Source organism: Oreochromis niloticus, linkage group LG22 (assembly GCF_001858045.2).
Source record: "Oreochromis niloticus isolate F11D_XX linkage group LG22, O_niloticus_UMD_NMBU, whole genome shotgun sequence".
Lineage (NCBI taxonomy): Eukaryota > Metazoa > Chordata > Actinopteri > Cichliformes > Cichlidae > Oreochromis > Oreochromis niloticus.
The window spans coordinates 35,793,195-35,810,205 of record NC_031985.2 but is presented as its reverse complement, the minus strand read 5'-3'; the positions used below and the strand labels follow the sequence as shown (position 1 = coordinate 35,810,205).

Genomic DNA, 17,011 nt, shown 5'->3' with positions numbered 1-17,011 from the left:
CACGTGTTTTCTTTAATTTAAATCTTACCACGAGAGCGACACAGCATTATTAAATGTACCATCTGACACATAACTGAGTATTGTAGGTAAACAGCCCATTTTTAATTTGCAGATTTAACATCAAACAGTTTATTAGTAACAACAGACCTGCAGAACTCTGACCCTAACAGAACAGTATGTGAAATGTCTCCACGCACTACAAATTGCAAACACATTTACAGTGGAGGGAAACAGTGAAAAACTTTATGGCTTTATGGTTAAAACTGTGCAAGTCTCATGTTAAATGGCCTTCAGTCAAAGTAAGAGATTAAAATGTGTGAAAGGAATGAAAGTCATATCTTAATGAGTCCATCATTAGGCCATGCATGTTTAATCATCCTGAGGAATTCTATATTGCACTGAAACTACAACCCAAACAGCTCTGAACATCTCAGAGTGATCAAGTATTTTTTTTTTTAAAGTGTTAAGCATCTTGAAGATGAACGATGACTTCAAACGCAGACTCCTCCGTCTCCTTCAAGCTCTGTCTGAACAGCTGAGAATGCTGCCACGCCGTTTCCCCTGTGCCCCCGCTGACTTCTGCTGCAACGATGAACTCTGAAGAGCCACACAGACTGGAAAAGGACTGCGCACTGCCATCTAAGAGTTCAAAGGTGGGGGAGGAAGTCAGGTGGTTTCATGGCAACACAAAACAGGATGTTGAATATTTTAGAGTAAATGCCGATACCTCCGGAGAACTCTGTAGTAAACTGGCCCGAGTGCAAATGCCAGCAGGCTTTCCCAGAGTGGTAGGTCTGGCTACTGGCCATGATAGAGACAGACTTTATCTTCATTCCTGCTGGAGCAAAGTCGAACTTCCAGCTGATTCTTCCTGTAGGAGAGCCTTCTGTTCGTGCCAGGTACGCCTAAATAAATGCAATCACATCCACTCTGTGGAAATCCAGATTTTCTTGCCACTTTCACTCAGTGTATTTGAGTGAAAAATAACACTTTTACAGCTCAAAGGAGCGCTTCCTGAGCTTAAAAACAACGGGTTTCTATGCTGTTTAAAATAAACCCAGTAGAATGAGCTTTAACAAAGGTTTGGACACGGTCCATTCAGAACATGAGACCAGCATTTGTTCACTTAGCGCTTGAAAATGACACATATACAGAGAATAAAGATAAAAGATAACAACACTGCTATAAAACAAAAACAAACATACCATCTGCCAATCATGTTCCACCTTTCTGAAAATAGACTCTGTGCTCCATGCGCACTGAGACCAGCTCTGGATCATTTCAGAGCCATCGGACACTCGGCAGTACTGGTCTTTGGAGGCGCTGTAGCGTATGTGGAGCATCCTGTCACTCTTCTCTTTGTCAGTTGGAGTAAACACAAAACCTACAGCCTGGAAAGAAAACACATGCACTCTTTTCCAGTAAAATGTATATGCAGACAGTTAACTACGCTTCCAAACAGTGAACGTACTCAACAACTGATAAGAGACTACATCATCAAAACGTGTTACTGAGAAAGCTGTGTGTTTATTGCATTGTGTCATTTTCTGTACATGTTGATGCCATAACTACAGCAGAATCAATAGGATATTTAGTCCTACTGATATTGCACAGCACTGTCTTGCATCTAACCTGGCTTACTACCACAGTCTCATCCTTCTGCACCATATTTTGGCTTTGCTTCTATACAACATGAGGACGCTGTGATAAGTCATTCATTTTTATTTTTAGTCTGAACCTTTTTAGCTTATAATGACAATAAGGCAGGGAAATGTACAGTTAAGTACAGAACTTTCCATTTGCTTCTGTTTTCTTACTCCTTTTCAAAGTTGCAGGAATGTTAAAAGAAACTAGTTTTCCATGTGTAGTAAGTCACCCTGAGTCATCACTTAGTTGTGCTGCAGGATGTAATGTGTGAGCACGTTTACATATACACCACTGCAACATAGCGTTACATTTTGTGCCTTAGTCTGTGTTTTGTCCTGTCTTCCTGTGCTTTCTTTTTCTTCTCTCTTCTCTTTTTTGTCTTTCCTTTCCCCTCACCCTCAAACCGGCTGCAGCAGATTCAATTCAATTTTATTTTATTCATACAGCACCAAATCACAACAACAGTCGCCTCAAGGTGCTTTATATTGTAAGGTAGACCCTACAATAATACATACAGAGAAAAACCCAACAATCATATGACCCCCTATGAGCAAGCACTTTGGCGACAGTGGGAAGGAAAAACTCCCTTTTAACAGGAAGAACCAGGGGCAGCCACAGACTTGATTGTTGAGGCCATCTTCTGTTGGAGTTTTACCTTACAGGACAAAGCATCTTGTTGATTTGGCGCTAAATAAATCAGCCTGAATTGATCTTCCACACACAGACAAATATTACTGGAGTTTCTGACATGCTCATATTGCTGATAGGAAGAAGCCTGTTTAAATGTATGCTCAAACAGATATGCGAGGGAGCATATTTTGTTGTACGGTACCTCTGTGGAGGTTTTTTCATTGCTCGCTCTGGTCTCACCCCGAGCTATTCTCCAGGCCAGAGAGCCAGAGTTGCGCCCGCCTAGCTCTCCTGCTTTTGGTTTCTTCGGAGAGATGAACTCCACCAACTCGACAAGCAGCCTCTCTGTCAGTTCTTTCTTCCTCTCTGGACTCAGGAACTGCTGCCGCTTTAATGACAGAGCAGAAGGTGGATGCTTCACACCAGAGACACCACAGTAATTAGTCTGTTAAATGAGTTAGTCTTACCACTGCAGAGAGCCTATTAATGGTGTGCAGCAGCCAGGCCTCCTGAACCCTGGTCCTTCTCAACAAAACCTCTGGATGATTGCAGGAATACCTCCATGTCACATCAACCACCTACAGCACAAATCCACACATACCCACAACTTTTCAAACAATCAGCAAATTCTTAATTATCTGAGCTGTTCTTAAGATAGTGAGGGCTATTTTCCCCCCAAAGATATAAACATGAAAGAGGCCATCTCAAAGACAGCAATATGATCTCATATACACAATTAATTCAACTTTGAGGGGGAGTCGATATCTAAACAGCAGTAAACACAGAAACATCTACACCTCAACACAAAGTGAGAATGTACAGTGCAAATAAGAGTATTCATATTAAATAATAATACAATAGTAGTACAAGTTACAACAATACTAGCATGTGTCCATTTCTTGTACCTGGTCCTTGGAGAAAGCTAGAACATAGGCCAATTTTTTCCCCCAACCGACCTCATACAGAAGAGGCTTATCACAGATATTCTCACATGGGTCACAGTGTAGCCAACGGCGCTGAGAGACAGAATAAATCTCTGTCCACACATGGTCTGAAACAGCACAAGGAACACGACTCATTTCATACACACATGTACACCAACAGATCAAGCAGGAATCTTGGGAGATAACGTTTTCTTAATGTACAAGCAGGTATGGGCCAATCCTGTCAACATATAAACTGAAGCTCATCTTTCAGGTTACTTAAAATAATACAAACTCAAATTAAACAGTCTGTATGATCCAGTGGAGCTGAGAAATGTAAGAGCACGACAGAGCAGAGTAAATTGACATCTTTCCTCTTTGAGCAGAGAAGCAGAACAAGTGTCCAATGACGTACATACCTGTGCTGTCCCAGATGTACCTGGCCTCAAGGCCGACAGCTCTGCAGCACAGGGTAAAACAGTTGGCCCATTCCCCACAGCGCCCTCTCCTGGTTTCCAACAGCTTCTCAGGATTGTTATACCTGGTGTTAACAAGAACAGACGAGGCATCCAAAATGTTTGTTTTTTTAAACAAAAACAACAAAAACACACACATGGGTACAACTTGAACGCATTTTTCCTTTAGTTTTGAACTTCACTGATCTGAATGTTACAGATTCTGAGATCCCTTCTGTGACGCTCTTTACAGTTATATCTATTACCATTACAATCAGTGGATTTTTTGTATTTACACTTGATTCTATCTGGCTTTGATCCCAGTCTTCAGATGGCAGGAGCTAAGGACAGATTTGGTCCAGCACTTACAAACTAACTGTTAAAACTACTGACCACGTCAGCACCATCATCCTTTATGATGTAGTTATCAGTAAGATATTGAGGAACTTCTTGTGCTGTCCACAACTATTTTTAATAATGTTTAATATATCCCATAGTCTCTGAAATTTGATTATTATTTTTCACTATTTTACTACAGTATTTCTTTCTACACACATTCCAACATTTGTTGTTTTTAGGTTTTAGACTTATTGTCTCTCTGTAGTTCTTTTTTGAATATCTCATCTAGATCTGAGTATTTCTTTTTGTTGCATTTTGTAAACTTTTTGTGATCCAAGAACAATGTGTGCGTTTTTTCCATTCTGCTTCTGTTAACATCTTTAGTTAAAGCATTAATAAAAGACAAAAAACAAACATGTTTTGCTACCCATATTTTTGTTAACTACCTACCTTCACATACTGCTGATATCTTCGTTTTGTTCTCTACATAGAAACTAGAAAGACTAAAAGACCTCTTTAGCTGGCAGGCGTGTTCAGCAAGCAGTGGAAAGCAGCATATCCCTGCCCAACTTGTCTTACTTGTTTTGCAACCAAATACAAAGATATAAACCTACACTCACCTGGGGAATCTGGTGGAAACCTGGCAGCTCTGACAATAGTGGTTTTCCACTCGCTGGGCTCCCCAGTGGAGGTCATCGGTGCTAGGACTGAGGGAGGGAGCGTTCTGAGTCTGTCCTCCACAGAGATGGCAGGGCAAACAGTCCACCCAGGTGAAGAAGTCATTTTTGAACCACCTGAGCAATTCCAGCACCAAGAAGTCTTCTATTCCAATTTTACATTCTAAAAACAGGACAGCAAGTCAAAAATTTCACCACACACACACGCACGCACACACGCACGCACGCACGTTACAAATCCAAGTTTTCTGTGGGTGAAATTCTCTTACTTGGGTCAGACTCATTAGCCTCCTTCAGCTTTTGTTGAGCAGCAGAGTACAGCTCCTGGTGAGGGATCAAACTCCGGGCTTTCTGTTGCAGCTCAGGGTTTTCATAAAGCAGCACATGTTGGAAGTTTGTTTGAAGAGTCACAAAGAAGCTCATGCTGCTCTCCTGACACAGAGGCAAATAAACAGACAGGTCTCCAATGTGTCATTCAAGGAAGTGAATGTTGTTCAAGCGTTGTACAGGCATTTGGTGGAAACTTAAATAGTGCTATTAATAATTTCCTCATTAACTACTGAAACTATGATGTCCTATAACTTGAAAGCATAACTCCTATAAAGTCACACTGCTTTATTTTTTCAGTTCTCTGTCCACGTTGTAGAGAAAACATCCTCTCTACAGATCAGAAAACAGAAGATCCTTTCAAAATAAAAATAACAAAAAGAAGATCCTTTGTGTTTTTGGCTTATAGAGTGAGTCTTGTTATCCATAATTAATAACTGGATCACATTACTTCAGCTAAATCATTGTAAGATCTCCCAGCCCTGGAATGCCAGATGGCTTGGTCAGCTGTCCAATATCCATGGATGAAAATCCACAATGCAGTTACCAGCTAAAGTTCCAAATGGCTAATTTCTGTGTTACATTCTCTGTCCAAGGAGGGCTCTATGCTCTGTAAACACAGGATAGAGTTGGCATGACCCACTTTAATCAGGGTTTCTCTACCCTTTGATTCATCAATGAGAGTGTCTTTATTTACCACGGACGGTGGCTGCTGTGCTGGAGCCGCTGCAGATAGGTTAGACGCAGCACTAGAGCTTGTTGCTGCTGAGGCTGAAGCTGCAGCAGGAGCTGGTTGGACAGGACATCCCTCACGTAGCCTCTGATCCCTTTCTGTGGCAATAGATTCCCTGATGAGCTTCAGCTTTTCCACTGATGCAGACTTGGGGAAGACTAAGTGAGTCTCAGCCTGGCAAGAGGTAGTTTACTCACAGTTAAGCAAGCGAGAAATGTCCAAAGGATTTCTAGGCAAGTTCTACGCAGCAAAAATACGAGCTTGCCTCTATAATAGAAGCCATCTGGTACAGTAGAAATGAATAAATTACCTCCTCAAATCCCATCTCAAAGAGACACTCTACAGCACCTTTGACAGGCAACAGTTTTGTGGAGAAAGTTGGATTCCCAATGCGTATTGATCTGTATTTCTCTTCATTGGGATACCTGTTAGAGATGACATATAATAGTAATCATCTGAGGAATACTGACTGATACTGACCAATCGCACATTTACAGTGTTATCATTTAAGTTGTTTAGTATCTGACAACAGATATAATGTGCTTTGAATCCACTGTTTTTCTACAAGTGTCATCACAGCTAAGCAGACAACATATATGGATCAGTTCATCTCAAATTATCGTGGGCCTTCTGCTTCACTAATTGCCAATTTGGCTAAAAAGTTCATGGTTCCAAGTTTACACATGTACACTGATCACTATAAAAGTTTTAGCTTCATATATAAAAGTAATTTTCCAGATATCTGAAGGAACGTTTGAACATGAACATCTCAGAAACTATTACAGATATTTCAGAAGGCTACATAGTTGTACTTTACAATAACGCAAAACAAAACATGAAGAATGCTTATTTAAAAAAACTCAAATTCATAGTCACAAAAACTAGAAAGTTTTATTTTCATTCATTTAAATTTCACGATACAGTGACAGTTGTGACGTGTTGTACAACAAAAACAAAACAGTAATAGGCATTTAAATATACCATTCAAAAACTGTTATTCGTTGTCTTTCGCAATGGTAAGTTGTTTTTAGTGTGCTCAACATGGGGCAGTTCATATTTTGAGAAGCCAAAACTCAGACATGTTTTGATCCGTCTCAATTTACAGATCCTGATTTCACTTTTACAATAAGAGAGGCCACTTTGTGTGGGGGCGGGTTTCTCGTGTACCTTCTTCCTGACGTTGCTATCACTTGGTATACCTACATCTATCATTACAGCTGTCTTCCTTTTCTTGTCCACCACCACTATATCTCTGGTTGGTTAGCCATGAGCAGATGGTCAAGCAGAAAAATAAAACGAACAAACAAACAAAACCCCCAAAACATGATTTTCAGATTAAATGACCCACGTGCAAACCAAAGATGTCTATGGTTATGACACATACTTCTGTGGACATTAAGAGAAGAATAGCATTCTCCTTTATTGACACATGCACTGACATATTTAGCGTTCCTTAACCGTTACTGTCCTTGTAGCAATAAATCGCTTAATAAACGTGTAAATATATAAATGTATTTTACATAACCAAAAACTGTTTTCTGTTAAGTCATTTAAACCCATTTCAACAGTTATGCCATGATTTTCTAGGAGTCGGTGAGTGACATAAAAGCTAAAGGGCATTTTTTAACAGCTACAAGCGCACAAAACACCGAGGCTTGACTGCAGCTGGGTAAGCTTTCCTAGCGTTTCGTTACCTTACCTTATAATGTTGTCCGCGTATGTAAGTAACAACTTCGTGACATCTAAGAAGACTTCATTTGGATTCTCACACAATGTTGTGACCGCTGGTGAAACAGCCATCTTTATATTTCTTGTAAAAAAATGTAAAAGTCCTGTAAGTTTTCAATGCAACAGCTAACGCTAAGTAGCTACTTTAGGGTCCTAAAGGAAGCTGCCCCATCAGAGCCTGAATAAATGCTTGATTCTTCTGAAGGACTTAAAAATTGTGTTTGAATATTTGTGCCGTAATTATACATAATTAAACGCTTTTATATGTTTTCTTCCTGTGGTATTGAGTTAGTTTATTTTTGTTGGCCATTTAAATGGATCTGGCCTTTACTAATACTACCTAAATACAGCTGAAGACAAACACAAGGAAGGCATGGACACGGACATCATAAATAACCGCTAACTCTAGTCTGGTCTGTTCTGTAAGTTATTAGTTTATGTAAGTCGGTAATTTATATAATTTTATCTAAATTTCGTTTTTCCTCTGATATTTACAGTAAAAACTCCAATCCAATAAGCCTCAAGCTGTCAAAGCTTACACAGACAGCAGGATGTCTGTTTTTACGCTGTTTTGTTGGAATAAACTACGGTTGAGACCACAGAACATAAGGAATCTTCTGCACAAGAATGCCGGTGTTTGTCCGAATCAGGAGTCTAGGCACCACAGCTCTGGACGGCAACAAAGAAGGAGGGTTGTTATCACAGGAATAGGGTTAGTTTGTCCTCTAGGCACGGGCACTGCTCTGTCCTGGGACCGTCTGATCAAAGGTCAGAGTGGGGTAGTTCCCCTGGACTCAGAAGAGTACAGGACTCTCCCCTGTAGAGTGGCAGCTCTGGTACCCAGAGGAACCAAGGAGGGTCAGTTTGAAGAGGAAACATTTGCTTCTCGTAAGGAGATCAGTAGCATGTCATCAGCAACCGTAATGGCCCTTGGAGCTACTCAGCTGGCCCTGGAGGATGCAGGCTGGTGTCCCAAAAGCCCGGAGGAGCAGCTCAGCACAGGGGTGGCTGTTGGGATGGGCATGGTGTCGCTGGACGAAATCGCTCGTACCTCCTCCCTCTTCCAAGAGAAGGGGTACAACAAAGTGAGTCCATTCTTTGTGCCACGCATCCTTGTCAACATGGCTGCTGGACACATAAGCATCAAACACAAACTAAAGGGTCCCAATCATGCCGTGTCCACAGCTTGCACCACAGGTGCACATGCCGTAGGTGATGCAGCCAGGTTCATCGCTCACGGGGATGCAGTTGCTATGGTTGCAGGGGGTACAGAATCCTGTGTGGGGCCACTTTCTTTAGCTGGCTTTGCTAGGGCCCGTGCCCTCGCAACCAAATGGAATAACAACCCTACACTGGCATCAAGGCCTTTTCATCCAGAAAGAGAAGGTTTTGTGATGGGAGAGGGGGCAGCTGTGCTCCTGCTGGAGGATCTGAACCATGCAGTGAGTAGAGGAGCCCGGATCTACGCAGAGGTCTTGGGTTATGGGCTCTCAGGGGACGCGACTCACATAACTGCTCCTACTGTGGATGGTGATGGGGCATTCAGGTGACTCATTTCAAGGTTTTCTCACTTGATGATACTGTTAATTGTTTGGGGTTTTTTGCTCATATTAGTATTTATATATTTTTCAAATATACTGATAATCAGTAAAGTAGGGTAAGAACAAATATAATTACTTGATGCCATAATATATGCCCAAAGTTTCATAATTGGTGTTTATGAAACTGTGAATTTAAAAAACTGGATCCCAGATAGAAGGACAAAAAAATGGATGGGATGCAACAGGTACATATCAACCATGCAGTTCAATGTAACCTTTGTAGTCTTACTGAACGGGTGGGAGGTGTTGTGGTGGTTAGTACTGTTGCCTCACAACAAGAAGGTTTCTAATTCTGCCTAGGACATTTCTGTGTGGAGTTTGCAGGTTTTCCCTGTGTCTCCACGTGTTCTCTCCAGATACTCCAGCTTACTCCCATAGTCTGAAGACATGCATGGGGTTAGGTCAATTGGTAAATCTAAATTCACCGATGTGTGAATGTGTATGGTTGTCTATCTCTATGTGGGTTGGATAAGTGGAAGAAAATGAGTGCACATTAGACTATATGTCAGAGTTCAAGCCACATTTTTTAAAAATCAATTTAATCCAATTTTATTTATACAGCGCCAAATCACAACAACAGCCGCCTGAAGGCGCTTTATATTGTAAGGTAGACCCTGCAATAATACATACAGAGAAAAACCCAACCCAATATGACCCCCTATGAGCAAGCACTTTGGCAACAGTGGGAAGGAAAAACTCCCTTTTAACAGGAAGAAACCTCCGTCAGAACCAGGCTCAGTGAGGGGCGGGGCCATACTTGCCAACGTTGAGACCTCAGAATTAGGGAGACATTCAAAAGGGCTTTTTTGGGGGGGGGGTGCTATCTGAAATATAACCGGACACTGGTGTAAATTCTCGACCATCTGACACTACTATTTAATCAGTTTTCTGTTTGACGTTTATTCAGCTGTGTGAAACCCCCGGAGGAACCCTCCCGAGGGATTAATGAAGTTAAATCTAATCTAATAACTTTAATCTCAGCCAAACTGATTTACTCAGGAAAAAATAAAACACTGCAAAAAGCCAAATAATAACATTTTTAAGTTATCCAAGTGACTTTTATATCATGTTTAACCTGAGTAGCGAAAGACTGCGGAGGGGTTGAAAACGATGTGCCGGGAGTTCGCTGTTCTCGCTGGCTCAGATATTTGAAGTTTACACAGCTACATTCTCGCCTGAAAATATGTTAAAAGTTTATTTTGCGACTCAGAAAGAGCAATAAGAGTAATATTAAAACTAAGTAGCTGCCGCCATTGTTGGAAACTGGAATTGGCTGGGCCGCGCTATGAATTCTGGGATATCCTGATTTTCGACCTGAAAATCAGGAGAAATTTGGGAGAGTGGCGGCTCCGGGAGATTTTCGGGAGGGGCACCGAAATTCGTGATTCTCCTGGAAAAATCGGGAGGGTTGGCATGTATGGGCGGGGCCATCTGCTGCGACCGGTTGGAGTGAGAGAAGGAAGACAGGATAACGGACACGTTATTTTACATTCATACAGCACACTGTTCTATTCTGTACAATTTAAACACTTTATCTAACTCTCTCTCATCTCAGCCATATTAGAGTCACAAATTACATTGACACACGTCTTTGGACTACACTAATTGTAGGTAGGCTATGGTAGTGAACGAGATGAATATAGGCTGCTATGTAATCGTATATATACCTTGTTACCATTACCAAGTTAAAGTACCCGTGTTTGAGAAAGAGTTTTAAAATATCATTTTTCAGTTGATTTTGAAAATATTATTCTGGAAACAACCTCGAGTTTAAAACATCATTGATCAGCTGTGTTGTATGCTGATACATGCAAGGCACCAACACTAATGTGCTGTTATTTCTCATATTCAAATTGTGTGTGCTGCTTTTTTATGTTAGTCGCAAACACACGAGTATAAGATTAGATGATTTTCACATCAGTTACAATTTATAATTATCTTTATATTTTCCATTTTTAGACTACTGACATTTTGTTGCATCCACCTGGTAGCAGTATCTTAAAGGATGGATGAAGGGGCAGGAGAAGGGTACCGCCTGGGTGAGAGCCAGTGAACATGTTATTTTGCTGGCGTAATTAGTTATACAGGAAGCTTGTAGCTTTGTGCTTGGTGGTAAGGGGGTTTTAACAGGTTGAAATGTTGAAGATGAGTAAAGATTTACTTGTCATCCTATAAAAAATCTTTAAATGCCTGTGATGCTTTAAAAACACCAACAAGCCTGGACTGGTCTCTCTTTTCTTTATGTTAATTGATTTTTCTACCAGATGTTCGGGGTTGTTGAGTGATTCTGTTCCCTTAGCACAGCTTCTCTGTCTTAATGATATTATGTCCAGGCTGTTTATTTCCTGGAAGTATTCAGACAAAGGCAATTTGTGACAAACTAAGGTCAATACGCTGGCACATATTTTAAAAGTGTCAATCCTTTCATTGTAGCAGATACTGATGTAAACCATACAGTACAAAACTTGGATGTAGTCATCATAACATCATCTGTTAGTTTTGGACCTCACATTTTATAACTTGAACATTAGAAATCTGGCCTATACCATGAAGCCAGAAGACACTTTATATGGATACAACAGGGAGCCAAGTTATCAACTAACACTTGCTTGGGCTGCTGGGGGGGCAAAGCAGCACTAAGGCTTCTGTCACAATTTGAATATAAAAAGAACCAAATCCTTTTTATACTGGTTACAGTTTCAGTCAGTTGTTATGGGTATATTGGGTGTTTCTTTTTACAGAGAAGTCTATATGACGCCATCCTGAAAAAAATGACTTGAAATCTGCGCTGACATGTACACATTCATTTCTTGACTCACATGTCTTTGTTTAAATGGAGCAATAAGAATCTGTAGGGCAGCAAAAACAACACAAGTTATCCTTAAACTTCTTCTTTCGTACCATCTCCACAGGTGCATGTCTGCAGCCTTAAAAGATGCAGATGTCTCTCTGGCTGATGTCACATATATAAATGCTCACGCCACATCAACGCCTTTGGGAGACGCAGCAGAAAATGCAGCCATCAAGAGACTTTTCCAGCAAAGTGCTAGCATCCTGGCTGTGTCCTCTACCAAGGGGGCCACAGGACATCTGCTCGGGGCTGCTGGGGCTCTGGAGGCAGCTTTCACCGCTCTGGCCTGTTACCACAAAGTCCTGCCCCCAACCCTTAACCTGGACAGAACAGAGCCCGAGTTCGACTTGAATTACGTTCCCTGCACAGCGCAGCAATGGCAGACTCGGGGTCGACGGGTAGCCCTCACAAATTCATTTGGCTTCGGCGGCACCAATGCCTCACTGTGTCTCGGCAGCATCTGAGGACACACTGGGAAGTTCTTCTCATTGATCAGATCACATCCAGGCAAGAAATATTTAGTAACAGACTGGTGATGTTGGCTGTTCCTATGAAATAATTTCTATGGAACTTTTTCCACACTAGTTTGCAACAATCTGTCCTGGATTTTTATGGAAGGACATCATTTGGAATTTGTTCCGTGTGTGTGCGTGTGCGTGTGTGTGTGTGTGTGTGTGTGTGTGTGTGTGTGCGCGCGTGTGCATGTGTGTGCGTGTGTGTGTCTGTGTGGTTTCTTGATCTGATATTCAAATGATGTTTTTGTGCACCTGTATTAGGTACACCTATGTATCTATAATAACTCAGCAATAAATTTGAGTACATTTAAATATTTTGTTGATGTTACCAGGGGATGACGATTGTACTTTATAGTTATTATTGAAATAATAATAGTGATAGTGTGCAACTATATATACTACAACTGAGTATATTCAAAACACACACAGAGAATGTAATTTGGCTAGGCCTTATGAGTTCTACTGAATCTCTAAACATTTCCTGGTTCACAGGTTTTAGTCTCATGCTAAAGGAGAACGTTTTCATTGGGCAGACGGCTGGACAAACACAACCCTAACAACCAGGGCTCTATACTACGAAGCAAATTCATTCTACCCAGGTTATCTATCTGTCACCGTTATGTGGATTGATATACCCTAAAACTGGCGATCAGGATAAGTGCTCGCCCATACACAGGGAGAACATGCAAACTCCACACAGGGAGGCCCCGGCCCGATGACCCCGCCACTGCTTATTCTTTCATGATTTATATTTTTAAAAAGTAGTTATTACTAAAATGAATTTATTAGTTTGAACTATTCAGCTGTAATGTGCAGTTCACTGATCACATGCAGCGATCAAGTGGAGATTATATTAAGTTTCAGTAAGGAAGGGGCGGGGCTTCTTTAAAATTCTACCAAGAAACCAGTTTGAACTGAGCTGAGTTCAAACAGGAGTTCAAACCAAGTTCTGTGCCATGTCTGCCTGTCCTGGACTTGACGAGTCCTAACGAAGACAGTGTTTACATGCCTAAAAAATGATTGTTTTTGAACCAAGGTTACAAACCCAACCCAACTGTGAGAAACCATGCCTGATTGGTCTGATTCCTCCTGCTCTCTATTTTCCATTAAACGCTGTTTTGATGTCCACGTTCCAGAGACTGTAGCCAAATATGTTGTAGATGGAAATGGTGTTGTGAAATAGTACTGTGACATTTATGAGGAACACTCCTCAATGTTTTAAAAACAACACAGAATGTGTGAAGTTTTGACACAAGTGCTGCATCAGCTCCATCTCTGTTTGAGGGATTCAATTCACAAAGTTAATATCTGGCAAACTTTCCGACTTTCTGGATTCTTTAAATGTGCAAAACCCAATCATTTCTACAATTTACCATATTTATATTACGATAATCATGTCCAGACAACACATGAATGTCATTTTAAAAAAGCATCAGTTGTCACCATAGTGACTTCAGCGTTCAACACATGTGAGCTGCTTGCAAACAGGAAAACATTTGAGCATCCAAGTTTGTACTTTGGGTTTAAATAGAGCTCACTAGTGTCAAATCTTGTAATAAAATACAAAGGCTTAAAATAGTTTTAGCCATTGTATTATTCTTCTGTTATTTGCACTGCATAGACATAAAAATGGTCCTCAAAGTACTTGACTCTCAGAGTCCTCACAAATATGTAGACTCATTAACTGACTGAATGACTTCACTAAACAGCTCTTCCCACGGTCTCCATAACTGATTAATGAGTTTGCTGTTAATGTTTTGATGGTGGCAGGATCGAGGGTTAGAGTGGGATTTGGTAGGTGTTTCTCAGCTGTAGCAGTGCAGCGTGGGTAAAGGGAACTGTCAGAAATAAGTCTCATAACTTGTTGTTGTTGTTGTTACAAGGATTGAACTGATCATATTTACGTAAAAATCCACAGCATCTATAGACGATGATCTGAGTACTTGTAACACTGCACAAAGCAAAGGTCACGATCACACTGTTCATGAAGTGCTGGGTTTGTCCATCTTCCGAGTCCTGCTTGATCCCTGCAATTAGCTTCAGTCTTCCTGATGTTTCTTAAGTAGCATGTATGTAGACACACACACACACACACACACACACACTTATGTCTCTCTCAGTGGGTCAACAGAACATCTGGCACAGCACAGCTGTAATGAAAGAATGGGAGGACGTTTCTCCAAACCTCTGGATACACTGAAAAAAGGGGATTGTGTAACTATATAGTGTAGAAACTACATGATATGCAGAGAGGGTAGATTAAATTGCTCATATCATGTTCGAGTGAAGTAAGTCAATAATATAGCAATGTTAAATCTCGTGACACCGCACGTGATTTCGTTGTAAATCCATGCAATTTTTATGTTAATCAGACTCTAGACTTTGTTGAACGTTATGTAATATGACGACAACATGTAGTATTCAAGTGACCAAGTAGTATCGGGGTGAAAGTTATTGAATAGTGTTGGAATAAAGTGACAAAATTAAAATATTCCAAGAGCTCTCTGCATATCATGTAGCTTCTACACTATATAATTACACTTAACTTTAAAGCTCGAGGCAATTGTGTTAAATACATGCAAGATGCTTACATAAATCCAAGAGATGGACAATCCCTTTTTTCAGTGCTGTAGAGCGCTCTGTGAGTGGATATAAAACTGTTTAAATTTTCCTCTCTTATGTTAAAATCTCAAAGGTCGACATTTAATTTCCAGATAATTCTGATATGAAGTGTAAATGTGGGCCTCTGTGGAGTGTACAGCTGATGTCATCTCTGTGTAAAATAGGGTAACAGAATTAGTGTATGCTAACAGCTAATCTAACAAATGAACAGAATGCTACAGAGTGATGTTAGACGTCGTGCAGAACTATAAGATGTTAAGCTATGTGTCATTTTAATTATAGTGACATGGTTGTATTTAGCTTAATTTAGTCATCAGTCGCAGTGAAACAAGCAGAGACCATCAAAACTGGAGCAGCTGGGCTATGTAAAAAGTGTTCGTGGTCACATCCAGCAGGTGTGTGACTTTGCAGGCTCACACACCTGCAACATGCAACATGGAAACCCCACAAACAGGAAATTTTAGCTTTGTTTTTGTACAGTGGGGTTATATCTTTAATACAGTAACTGATGCTGCTGTTCTGACTCCATAGCCTTTAATCTTTGTAAAAAGAGATCTGTCTTAATGCCTGTAAGCTCCTAATCTGTGAGTCCTTAAACAGAGGACAAAAAATTATATATTGTGAACAATCACTCGATCTAGCAAACAGTACACTCTTATATCAGAGCATAAAACCTGTCAAATGAAAAGTTAAATGGCAGCTTGGAAGCAGGGCTGCAGACAGCAGAGTTTCTTACAGTTTTACTGGATTTTTTTCTGTGGATTTATCACTTCTCTGCTGCTCAGAGATGTGAACTCCACTGCCACAGGTCTCATCATCATCTACCTGAAAATTGAGGTATTTATTATTTTGTCTGCACCCTGATATCTTCCTTTGCTCAGCTATAGAAAGGGACAGATTTCTGGCTGATCTTAACGGGCGGTCGTTGATCTCTCTGAACTGCTGCACGGAGGATGTGACGTCTGTGCAAAGCGCTGAAGTTTGTCTCCTTGTCAGGATTAAGCCATGCCTCGGCTTCCAGGCTTGTAAAAGTGGAACAAAAGTCATTCAAATACATCTTTCCCAGATGACAGGATGTTTCTGCCTTAAATGCATTCATTGTTTATATTCAAAAATCTAAGCTCAGATTTTGAAGAGTGTACTGGTGTAATTAAAACAAATGAATTTAAATCAATAGTGTCCTCTCTACTCTTTGCCTTGACAGAGGGCAGCAACATAAGGTGTGACAGCTGTTGTTGTAATCGTCCTGTTTCAGTTCTTTTTTCAGTTCTCGGTTCTCATCATTTACTCACATGGACTCAGCAGCATCTACATTTCTGTGCCTGATGAGGAGAGCACACCTTACCCCTCCCGTCCTCACCACTTTCTACCGAGGCACGATTGAGAGCCTGCTGAGCAGCTGTATCTCCATCTGGTTTGGCAGCTTCAGGGCCTCGGAGAAGAAATCGCTGCAGAGTGGTGAGGACTGCAGAGAAGATCACAGGGACTTCTCTTCCATCCTTCCATGACGTTTTTCACAGACGCTGTCACAGCAGAGCCAGCATCATCATCACAGACTCCACCCACCCCCACCTCGCGCTGTTCTCCTGCTGCCAGGTCCAGGATTGCCAGGTTCTGCAACAGTTTAGTTTCCCATCCAATTAGACTCTTATATATTAATAAAACAGCGTCTTCTCCAAACTGCAGCCCCCAACTCCATAAATATGCACACGGCACATTATGACCATATGGAATGGTGATTGTGCACTATTCTTCTGCTGCTAGTTTTGCTGTGCAATATATTCAGATTTCCTAAAATTCTGTAGACAAATTTCTCTTATATTCTTACGGGTACACATCCTTTTTTTAAATTTAGATTTAGATTTATTTAATATTTATATCGTACAGTAAAATGATGAGTAAATGCACTAAAATTTCGTTCTGTTGTTCTGAATGACAAAAAGTAGTTATTCTCTTCTTTCTA

General features: G+C 40.8%; 2 protein-coding genes across 4 annotated transcripts; one reads left to right on the top strand and one right to left on the bottom strand.

The window, feature by feature from the left end:
- Window positions 1-74: 74 nt before the first annotated feature.
- ngly1 (N-glycanase 1) lies at window positions 75-7,637 on the bottom strand. Its single transcript, XM_013277590.3, has 12 exons — window positions 7,431-7,637; window positions 6,042-6,156; window positions 5,696-5,905; window positions 4,941-5,103; window positions 4,615-4,834; window positions 3,620-3,741; window positions 3,183-3,328; window positions 2,745-2,855; window positions 2,480-2,665; window positions 1,206-1,391; window positions 728-905; window positions 75-639 (listed from the first exon to the last, which is right to left on the bottom strand). The coding sequence occupies exons 1-12, from the start codon at window positions 7,529-7,531 to the stop codon at window positions 464-466; spliced, it is 1,914 nt and encodes a 637-aa protein (XP_013133044.1). The 5' UTR covers window positions 7,532-7,637; the 3' UTR covers window positions 75-463.
- Window positions 6,635-15,324, top strand: oxsm (3-oxoacyl-ACP synthase, mitochondrial). 3 transcript variants are annotated; one of them, XM_003455247.5, is made up of 3 exons: window positions 6,635-7,400; window positions 7,957-9,005; window positions 11,973-15,324. In XM_003455247.5, exons 2-3 carry the CDS (start codon window positions 8,011-8,013, stop codon window positions 12,373-12,375), a joined length of 1,398 nt encoding a protein of 465 aa, XP_003455295.1. In that variant the 5' UTR covers window positions 6,635-7,400; window positions 7,957-8,010; the 3' UTR covers window positions 12,376-15,324. The 3 variants fall into 3 exon arrangements, with proteins under 3 accessions (XP_003455295.1, XP_005459786.1, XP_005459785.1); XM_005459729.3 differs by lacking the exon at window positions 6,635-7,400 and adding an exon at window positions 7,749-7,872 and having other exon boundaries at window positions 11,973-15,092; XM_005459728.3 differs by lacking the exon at window positions 6,635-7,400 and adding an exon at window positions 7,776-7,881 and having other exon boundaries at window positions 11,973-15,092.
- Window positions 15,325-17,011: the final 1,687 nt, after the last annotated feature.

Coding starts and splice junctions, on each gene's coding strand:
- ngly1 (XM_013277590.3), bottom strand. CDS start 7,531: ATGGCTGTTTCACCAGCGGTCACAACATTGTGTGAGAATCCAAATGAA. Junction 5,906..6,041: donor TTGAGATGGGATTTGAGGAG/GTAATTTATTCA, acceptor ACCTCTTGCCAG/GCTGAGACTCACTTAGTCTT. Junction 5,104..5,695: donor CACAGCAGCCACCGTCCGTG/GTAAATAAAGAC, acceptor CCTCTGTGTCAG/GAGAGCAGCATGAGCTTCTT.
- oxsm (XM_003455247.5), top strand. CDS start 8,011: ATGTCTGTTTTTACGCTGTTTTGTTGGAATAAACTACGGTTGAGACCA. Junction 9,006..11,972: donor GATGGTGATGGGGCATTCAG/GTGACTCATTTC, acceptor CCATCTCCACAG/GTGCATGTCTGCAGCCTTAA.